The sequence below is a fragment of the Fulmarus glacialis genome, unplaced genomic scaffold (assembly GCF_000690835.1).
Source record: "Fulmarus glacialis isolate BGI_N327 unplaced genomic scaffold, ASM69083v1 scaffold2366, whole genome shotgun sequence".
Lineage (NCBI taxonomy): Eukaryota > Metazoa > Chordata > Aves > Procellariiformes > Procellariidae > Fulmarus > Fulmarus glacialis.
In genome coordinates, this window is record NW_009216017.1 from 17,857 (window position 1) to 28,503 (window position 10,647).

The 10,647-nt window shown below is 38.5% G+C and overlaps 1 protein-coding gene across 1 annotated transcript in view; it reads right to left on the reverse strand.

Annotated features, from left to right (window-relative positions):
* Positions 1-4,405, reverse strand: part of LOC104077756 (receptor-type tyrosine-protein phosphatase zeta-like) — a 20,834-nt gene extending 16,429 nt beyond the window's left edge. Inside the window, exons 1-5 of the mRNA XM_009579115.1 lie at positions 4,285-4,405; positions 3,525-3,704; positions 1,552-1,703; positions 974-1,069; positions 649-715 (exon numbers count right to left, since the gene is read on the reverse strand). Coding sequence (XP_009577410.1) covers positions 649-715; positions 974-1,069; positions 1,552-1,703; positions 3,525-3,704; positions 4,285-4,405 — 616 coding nt within the window. The remainder of the gene's footprint in view (positions 1-648; positions 716-973; positions 1,070-1,551; positions 1,704-3,524; positions 3,705-4,284) is intronic.
* Positions 4,406-10,647: the final 6,242 nt, after the last annotated feature.

Consider the following 10,647-nt stretch of genomic DNA (forward strand, 5'->3'; position numbering starts at 1 on the left):
TATCGCTGGGCCCCAGAGAGAGGAGATCAGCACCTTCCCCTCCGCTGCCCCCTTGAGGAAGTTGTAGACTGCGATGAGGTCACCCCTCAGCCTTCTCTTCTCCAAGCTGAAAAAACTAAGTGACCTCAGCCACTCCTCGTAATCTTGTCCTCAAGACCTTTCACCATCTTGGTCGCCCTCCTCTGGACACGCTCTAATAGTTTGATGTCCTTCTTATATTGAGGCGCCCAAAGCTGCACACAGTACTCAAGGTGGGGCTGCACCAGTGCAGTGCTTGATGCACCCCAGGACATGGTTGGCCCTTTTTGCTGCCAGGGCACACTGTTGACTCATATTCAACTTGCCATCAACCCAAACCCCCAGATCTCTTTCCACAGGGCTGCTCTCCAGTCTCTCATCCCCCAGTTTGTATGTATAACCAGGGTTACCCTGTCCCAGGTGCAGAATCTGACACTTGCTCATGTTAAATTTCATACAGTTGGTGATTGCCCAGCTCTCTAGGCTATCCAGATGACTTTTGTTGTTTCTAACAAAATAGACATGCTGAGCTCTAGGAACCGTGCTCCCCGATGTCTTTAAGGTTTCATAATTACACTGAAATGGAATTTAGTTTAATCAGTAATCAATAAAGAATGGAGGCAGACTTACCGAAACGACTAACACTATCTACTCCATTAATGATTGGATTATAATCCGGATTATCTTCTAGTCCAATCTGTTAAAAAGAAATTGCATTTTTTAACAGTACAGGCTTCATGAAAAAAAATTGAAAGTTGCAGTTTACCACCAAAATTATAGATGACTTAAAGCAGTGCGAACGTATTTTGCTCATTTGCTTTTCTGTAAGAATAAATTAGAAAGATACATGCAAATTTTTAACTCAGTGATCACACACTGGAACCAGTTAAATTCAGTTTGAGCATCTGCCATGTTTCAGAATTTGTTTAATGACACAAAGATATACTTTGTTTACCTCAAACAAAATTGATAAAGCTCTTAACTTTCCATTTCCTTTAATTGCCTCTTCGAAATTTGTAAATTGATCTGCATCATAGCAGTAGATTTGCATCTGCAAATAAAAATACATTCAAATGTTATATATACAAAAAATTAAAAAAAAATTAATCAATGCAGTTATTTATATTCCCATTTTGAGAAAAAATGTCCAAGCAATAAATTTAATTACAAATATATGGATTTCTTATCTATCTCACATGCATTATCTGAAGATATAGAATGGAATTCATCAGCTGTTAGCTATCTGAAAACGACCTCTTCTGGAAAACCACTAAGTATGCAGGAGTTATCCTTTCAAGGAGCACAACAATAAGCCAGATAACTTGCTAACCTAGAGTACCTAGAGTATGGAATGACGCCTTTCTCTGCCCTTCTAAAATACATCATTTAAATATTATTAATTTGGATTTAAATGAATTATTATATTTGCAAATAGACTTTAATCAAGAGATCAACAAAGGTATTTAGTAAACAGTGTTACTTTTTGCAGAATGTCAAATCATCAAAATAATCAAAATCTATTCTGTACTTTACCTCAAGAGGAAATTTTTGTCCTTCTAAACTATGTTCTGATCCATCTGATGACACATTGCATTTTCCCCAGTGAAAAGTGATCTTGCTTGCTTTGAATACGGTGTCTAACCCACCTCCACTTACATAATAATCATTTGTCAGGTTAATTTCCACTGAACAAAGAGAGAGAGAGAGGGAGAAAAAAGGAGTGTCAATATAAATGCCAGCCAAGGCATCTATGACTCTCATATTTCGGTATTAGGTGCTAAAAGGTAAATATGATATGCTTATTTCCCTGTATTTCATAAGTAATTTGACAGGTAATTGGTTATTTAAACTAAGTAAGAAGTGTGGTAATTCACTATTAGCATGGAGAAATACATTTCATTTCATGCTGCAATTCATAAAATAGTCATTAATGAAGTGCACTATTATACTGGTCTCCTGTTGTCTGAAACTAGCCACAGAACTACGCTAAAAAGCTCAGAAAACTGGCTTAGCCACCAATCTGACTGTCTAAGAAAAGAAATTCCTGAAATACATAGCTTCCTGAAAGCACCTGTGTTTTTAACAAAAAGGAAAATACACTCCCCCCCCGCCATTATTATCATGATTCTAGATACAAATCATGAGGGAACACAAGAAAAGAACATTTTAGCCAGTTCCTAGGAGGACTGTCCTGTCTGTAAGACCCCTTAGCTGTGGAGCAGTCTCCCATGGGAGAAGGTGATGTCAGGTTTTCAGCTGGACATAGCTGTACACAAACTGTAGACGGGACTGAGCACTTGTCTTCTGGAGGGAATGAGCAGGGTGGAATAGTCTGAAGCCCCACATTTGGCTTTCCCACCTCCAGTGATTGTGAATTGTTTGACCTCTTACTAAAACAGCACTAATGGAGTTCAGTTTCATTACAATCCTTCCCTCAAAACTTTGAAGACAATTTTAAGTGCAGAGCTTAGCAGTTCCTTTTATAATATCTGAATTGCTGCAGATGAGGAAGGGCTCAGTTCACTTTTATGGACTTTAAAGAATGTTTCCTCAGGGATCTCTTGAAAGACAAATGCACTATTTATCTCAGCTAGTAGGGCAAGAGGGAACTAAGTGATTTGTGGAATAGTATGTAGGAAGTACATGATGGGGCCAAGAACAGAAATTAGGAAGAATGACACTAAAATAAAATAAAATAAAATAAAATGGTTGGTCTAGGGGTCCCACTGGAACTGATAGAAGATCAAAGACAGTGAAGAGATTCCTTCCTTCATACCTATGCCTGAAACAAGAAACAGTAGTTTCAACAAGCAGCTTTTAGTTACTGCTATCCTGGATTTGTAAGTGGTTGCAAAAAAAAACTTGTCTGACAATGTAAATGCCACCATAAGCTTCTTTTATAGCTGGGAGAAATAGGCACTTGTAGGCATAAACCACTTCTTTCTAAAATACATTTCTAAGACAGGTAAGACAAATAGGACCATAAAAGCACCTGTTTCTCTTCTTTGACTGTAAGAAGTCATCTAAGTGAGTAGTTCAGATGCAAGTGTCTATGTGTAGGTGAGATGAATCCCATCCTGAGTTTTTTGAAACCACAATTCATCCATGAAGTGCTTCCAGATGAGTAGGTAATTTATTCATACTTTTAAAAAATCATTTTTATATACTTGTTACAGATTCTAGATATGTAGCAATAATTATCATTATTTCATAACAAATGCTAAATTACTGTTTAGCTTCAATGAGATGCTCATGATGGGATGACAGTAATGATGTGATTGCTTTGGCTCTATCTGTCTGTGCACATAATTTTCACTTGTGTGATTTCTCTATTAAGCCTGGCTACTGTCATCACCTGTTTTTTTTTATTTAATGGATAAATTCAGAATGCACCAGCTAAGGAAAAGTGAAACGAAAATGTTTCATTACAAGTCCTTGGTTGATTGTCCAACCTATATCACTTTTTTGACCTCATTTAACTCCAAACATGAAATATGACTTTTTACCTGTTTTGCCAGTGTTGCGAATGAAAGTATCTTCCAAAGTTGTCTTTTCCCATCCATGGAATTTAAGTTTCTTCAGATTCACATTTACTTGGGTAAGATCTTCATCTATATTAATAGGAGACTGTTTGGCACCATTGCAGGCTGAATATTTCTTTCCCCAGTTCTTTTGGTTCAAAGTTCCTAGAAATCAAAACATTTGGGGTAAATACATTTAAAAGCTAAACTGGCACCCATATATTTTTTAATGTGGGAAAGTTAAAACACAGTTTGCAATCTGTGATCAGAGTACCTGCCCTTCTTTTAGGCCTCATCTGTAGCAATACTTAGCACACCTACCATTCCATCAGTTCAACAGTTACGTCAACTTTTGACCATTTTAAACATCATAGATATATGCTTATGAATCTCTAGGGAAAGCAGAAAACAACAAAAAAACCCTCACACACAATATACAGAAATAATAAATAAAACAGGGGAAAAAAAAAAGCTTTCAGGTGAAAGAAACTGGCATTCAAAAAAACTTGGGAATTACTGCAAAACCCTCCTTTCCAAATAACTCTTTTAATCATACGAATGTCATTAACATTCCTTCTGCCCAATGAAGTCAGCCATCCAATAAGATTTTTAAATAAATAAAAGCAGTAAGATCTTTTAAAAAATCCTTACACAGAGGGAAAAAGGTAAAGTGATTCTACCCTGAAAAAGTAAAAAGGTTAGTGATGCTCTGGCCGGAGAGCCTGGCTGCACGGCCTGGCTTTGCCCGTGGAGGGCCGTGCGCGCACACTCCAGCCATCTCCCTTTGCAGCTGCTGAGCGAGAGCGGCCAGGAGGTCCTGCGCTGCAGCTGGGCACCTTCTCCAGGGCACGGGGGCTGCATGGCATTTCACTGTGGCCAGTTCAGACCCAGACAACATGGACACAGATAGCATGTCCTTCACCAAAGACTTGATTATTTTCCATAAGAAATGCTCAAGTACTCTACAGATCAGTGTGAGGGGCTAGCAGCTGCTCTGAGAATCTTACTTATATAACATAGTAATATAAATAATACAGTATTTTTTGTTTATATAATATAGTAATACAAATAATACAATATTTTGTGTATGTTTATGTGTTTGCATACATATAAATATTTTCTCCTGACAGGGAATTCTGGTAACACTTCAAAGGGCTAATTAAAACCAAGAGTTGACTGCACAGACCTAAGAAAATGTAATTGCTTCAGCTAGCTTCCCACTTACTAGTAGTTAAGAGCTAATATTAGTGCATCCAATGCACACATTCGAATTCTATTAGACATGTTGAAATGAGCCAGTGCTCATTTACAAGCCGCTGCGCTACATCCAAGTCTGTCAGTGGAAAATTTGCTGTATGGTACCCCAGGCAAGGACAGCCCTCATATTGCACTCAGAAAACTCAGAGAGGGGAGAAGAGATGCAGCCAGTCCTGTAACCGTGACAACAGGCAGTAATATGAGATGCTCACCTGGATAGCTAACTACCTAGAAACAAACCTGAGCTAAATTATTCAACAAGTATCAAGTCAAGTGAGTTACCAATATCACCTTGCCGCATCAGAATTACTGGAGGTCAGATGGTATACAAACCCATTTACTTCTTGCAAAGAGCAACAGAAGAAACTGTTAGGCACAACAGCCAAGCAAACCAAAATGAGTTTAAGTCACAAGGTTATAAATCTGAATATCCTGCAGGTGGGGACTAGAGCCCTGTACCGAGCAAGCAGTGGTCTGCTTGGGAATGGCACAAGGGGTAAGAGTCCAGCTCCTCCTCAAGTCACACTTGTCCTGGACATCAGCTGTCAGTTATAGCTTATCACCTGGGCAAATAATGCAATATCCTGATTTCTAATGTGCTTTTCATAAGAAAAGAATGGCTAATATTTCACCTTCTCTCTCAAAAGCCTCTCTTAAGAAATTCTGAGCCCAAGTCAACCAAAACTTGGAGATTAATCTGCTCAGATCTTCTATAGTGAATTTTCTAACTAATATTGAAGGCTTTTAAAACCAAGAAAGCCAATTTTATTTAAATATAAATTAGAATCATTAACTTTTAAACAGAAGAGCCTCCAAACAGGGTCAGACAGGACAGAAATAACAATTCTCGGCTTGCCCTGTGCATCCTTGCAGATAGGCCCTTGTTTCCAGGTCTGCTTTCAGCCAGCTCGGTGATTTTCCAAGCTGCAGCAAACTCTTTAGAGCCCTCCCTGACTCTTTGAAAGTCTCTGCCAGTTTGGGCCGGGCTGGCTGCCCACGGCCGTCCCTTGGAGTTAGGCTGCGCTCCCTGCTCCATGCTCTGTTTCTTTTGCTCCTTCCTTTTGCCAGAGCCCAAGACTTCCAGGCTCCTGCTGTTGCCCCAAGGCAGTAGAAATCTCTTTTCTCTTTCCACTGACATACCCACCCCCATTGCTCACCTGCAGTCTCGCCTTCAGAACATCACCATGAATCTTTTCCCAACACGCATTTCCCTCATTCTGCTCTTTCCACCACATTAGAAATTACTGAAACTACTACTCTTTTCTCCCTCCCACCAGTGTGCTTTTGGGTACTTCCATAAAGAACTTTATTGTTTACACCTTACTGAAATCTTACAGCATCTATGAATCTTCATGCCCCAAAGAAAGTTTTAAAACAGTGATTTTCATGTAATTACATATTGCCATACACTCACCAATAGTCATGGTAAGAAGCTGATCTATCTATATTATGTATGAAAAAGATGCAAATACTGTTTCAGCTACTCTCTGGTTGACAAAAAGAAAAATATCTATCCAATCTGTATGAATGCTAGCTTGAAATCCACCAAGGATAAATGAAAAGTATTCCATGGTTGCAGAGGACAAGAGATAAGACTTCCAGCTACGCCAAATTAACTGAATGCTCCAAATCAATGCTCCTGCTGGCAAATCTGAACAGGTATCTGACAACTTTTAATCAGGTTTCTTCTTTGCGGTCCAGCAGCTGGTGTCGCTGAAAAAGCTACATAAGCAAAGGACACCATTATTGCTTACAATTGCAGAAGTACAAGTGATCTCAGCACTGAGAAACACAGGCAATGTGGAAGCTCTCTTTGTAAGGTAAAACTGATATTGAGCTCAGCAATGAGGAACAAGATCTGTGTACATTTTGCATGTTAAGAGGAAAATCACACCTGCCTAACTACTGAGAAGTTGTAGCAGTGATCAAAAGCTATGGAACGAAATGTACAGGAAATCAACGGCAGGCTCCGGTCTGGGGCAGGAACATGGGGAATTCCAGAAGGAACTGGAATGATGATCCAAACTATATCTGAGCAGCAAAATACATGTTTATGCATAAATCCTGCAAATGTTGGAGCATATAATGGTTGTGTCTACATTAGCAAGTAGTGCAGACCAATACGAGTGGATTTATAGAGTGAAACAGTTGGGGTTGAGGACCAGATGTTCATACCATGTGTCTTTCAGAAGGCTCTGTCTGTTCACCTAGCTCTGTCTGGTCCCATGGGCTGAATGCCCATCAGCTGCTGAAGTGTATTAGGTATGCATTAGGTGTGCATCAGGTATGCATTAGGTATGCATTAGAAATGATTTAGGTATGTTTCTGCCACACATCTCCTGTTTAATATCATGTCACACTCTGTGAGACAACTCTACCTTGTGAACCAAAGCATGGCAAGTGGGGAGCAGCCAGGAGGTTTGCTTCAGAAGTCCATTCCCGATCTGAACTAAAGCATTAACATAAATGCAGCCAGCGTAGGCAGCAGGTGGTGAAACTGCTGCAGTTTACATGACTTGCAGAAAGCCAAAGTAAAAGCGAAAGAACCAAATGTTTTTAAACAAGAGCAGATTGTTTTACTGTAGGTGTTATGATGGAAATCATAAATCAAAGCAGTGCCAGCCATTTTGAAAAATATTGTTGAAACTGAGCTTTGAAAATGAATTCTCCCAAACTGTGCTTTTGGAAATCTGAGAATAAAAATCTGCATGATATATCTTGAAGAGTGCACAGAGGAAGCAATGTTTGTCAAAGCTGTCAGCTCTGAAGAAGTAACTCACAATTCACAATGAATGAAAATGAGCCTGAACACAGCAGATTACAAGATAATGGAAGACTGCCTATACCATAACCTTTACCACTCTCGCCCAGGGCAGAACGTCCAAAGAAAATTTTCCTATCCTTTCTTTCTAGGAAATGTTCATACCTAACTCTGCTCCTCATCCTTAGCCCCAGTGCTCCCATCCCTGCAAAAAGCATCCAATTCTCCTTTTGTCCTCCACTTCTATCTGCTGCTGTCTTCAGAAGATCTGGCCTACAAAGTGTTACTGCACTTCTGTCTTTTGTAAAAATACTTGAAAGAAAAGCATCTGTCAAACAACTCTCTGTGTGTCGGTATCCTATGCAAGCGGAAAGAGCGAGCAGGGCTGAAGACAAGCTGTGAAACTGGGTGGGCTGTGGTCCTCCCAGCAACTTGCCAGGAGAGGGGTTTCTCAGCGTGCTCACACACTACTATGTGCGTGTCTGCTGGGCTGTAAACCTTCACTATGAGTACTGCTGTTTACCACCGTGTATCAGTACTGGCTGAATGTAATATACAATTTATGAAAAATGGAAAATATCTTTTTAAATCAATGGAAAATATACATAAAGAACTTAAAATGTAAACCTCAAATCCAATGAATGGGATTCTGAATACGTGAAACGAATACGTGAAACAAATACTCTGCATTTCTTCTTTGTATTGAATATGGATGTAGTTTCTGAAGAAATACGACCTTAAAAATAACGCTTTGGGCTTTACGGGATTAATAACGATGTCAGAAAATTGCAGTAGTGAGAAGATATGTTTTACTTGGAAAATTCTACTTCCTGGCACTTCACTTCAGTAACTGTTGTTTTGACATCACTGAGTTTGTATTCTTAGCTTTTATTAGGATCATGTCTCGTGAATGGGCATAATCCTAGCATGTGCCCTCTCAGGAACTTATAAGAAGCTCTAGCTTTAATGACAGTTACAGAAAAAGAAATGCTTTAAATATCGGTGAAGAAGCCGTACTTTCTTCACAAGCACAAGCTCTGAAACACAGGGAGGTTAACATCATCCCTGCTAGATATCTACAGTTAGACAGAAGTAGGGATACAATATAAGACCATGAAAGTTTTAGACCCTAACCAGTTACAGAGTATGAACACTGCTTCTCAAACTGGCAATAATGGGTAGTACGGAAATAATCATAGGTCTGATTCAGGTTTTCCGTTGCTCCTACCTCATTTACTGTTTCATGATTTAAACTGATGTGAACCCTAGGGTTTATGTTACAGATGAAAGACAGCAGAAAAGAGAGATGGATTCTTTACCTCTACTTAATTTCTTCCTCTCCTTTTTTCATCAGCTTTTTCTTTCACAATGATATAATTACTTTTATAAATATAGATTGGACACATACAGGAGATGAAGGATATCCCCTCTGTGTGGACTGTTAATAATGGATTATCAAAAATGTTATTGACTTACCACTTTCAAGTGTTAAGTGATTTCAAGGGTTTTTTTTTTAAAGCAAACAATTTTTATCTAAGATATGAGAAATCAGAAATAAGGCCATGAAAAGATGTGGGTACTTATACTGGGCCAAAGTTTAAATTTAGATGTCCAATCAATACTGCTCTGAACACCAGAGCTATTCTTTTTTTTTTCCTCTTTATTTCTGCTTCACTATTTAGATAATGCATCCGAACTGGATGAACAGAGGAGATGGAGATCAACAAACCTCAGGATGCTTCATACCATTAATGGCTACGGCATTTAGCTTATTACCAAAAGTTGCACAATGCAGTCTCTAATCCTCCAAGGCAGAAGAATGATCTCAATTCACATTCTGGATGAGTGCACTACTGGCCCAAAAAGAGAAGTACTGCCAATACTAATCTTGTGAATGTTACCATAGCTCATATTACAAAGGCCATGACATTACACATTGCATTCTAGGGAAACATTTTTGTCATCAAAAAAATGGAAGGTTTTACATATTACTGAGTAGAAGACAACATTTGTTTCATGTTGATCTTCAGGATCTAAGGATTTTTGGGGTTTGTGTTTTTCCCCTCCAAAAGCCCCAATTATACCCACAGCCTGTTCATGATCACTCTCATAAAGTTTATGAAAATTCTTCAGATTGAAAAAGCCCAGACTTTAACGGGTGAAATTACTTGTCAGGACAGAGTCACAACTACAGAGAAGGAGTTTTGTCTTCCAAGTTTGGGCTTAGCCAATTATTATGCCCGTCTCAGTGATTTAATTGCTTGTGAGTTTTCCAAGACTGGATTTGTTGCCAATGTCTAGGTCAATTGTTCAAAAATGAAATTATACTGGTTATGTTAAAGAGAGTCAGCCCACAGAGTAACTGGATGGCCACTCCAAAAAAACTTTAATAGCATTTAAACCTTCAAAGTTCATTACTAATAAAGTAACTTGCTTTTAAATGAGCAGGAGCCAAGTATATTTATCCCACGGCACACATACAGTGTGAAAGAATGCAATACATTTTCTTACTGTAGGGTGTAATATTTCAAATAAAGCAAACAGAATCAACAAAAAAATCCAGTTGCTTTGCAACTAGATGCATTCAGGCAAGCAAAAACATCTAATCTATTATTTTATTTAGTGCCTTGTCATTTTGTATCTAAGTATCAGCATACCTTCATTGTATTCTGTGTATTGTGTGTATGTGCACACAAAAAAGACAGTATGTACTGTATAAACACAGATAAATATGGACTTTTCCTGAAAAGAATACCCTAAAAGATGGTACAGCACTAACCTGTCTTCAGCTGAACTCTGGTATGTTAATCTTCTCTGTTCCTCATCTAAAATGTGTTGGACCATTTACCCCTTATTAAAATCTAACTTAGAAGATGAGTCAGGAAAATTCTGATGAAACATTTTGTTATGTTCAGATTATCGGATCTTTCTTTCGTCTTTTGTTTATTTATTTGAACATAAACTTTATGCTTCCTTCACATCCACAGTCACTGAGACATTGCTCAATAAAATAACCAAAAAGCAATTGAATGAGAAAAATGTTTTGTTTTTTCACTTTATCCCTAGAGAAAAAAAAAAAAATCAGATAGA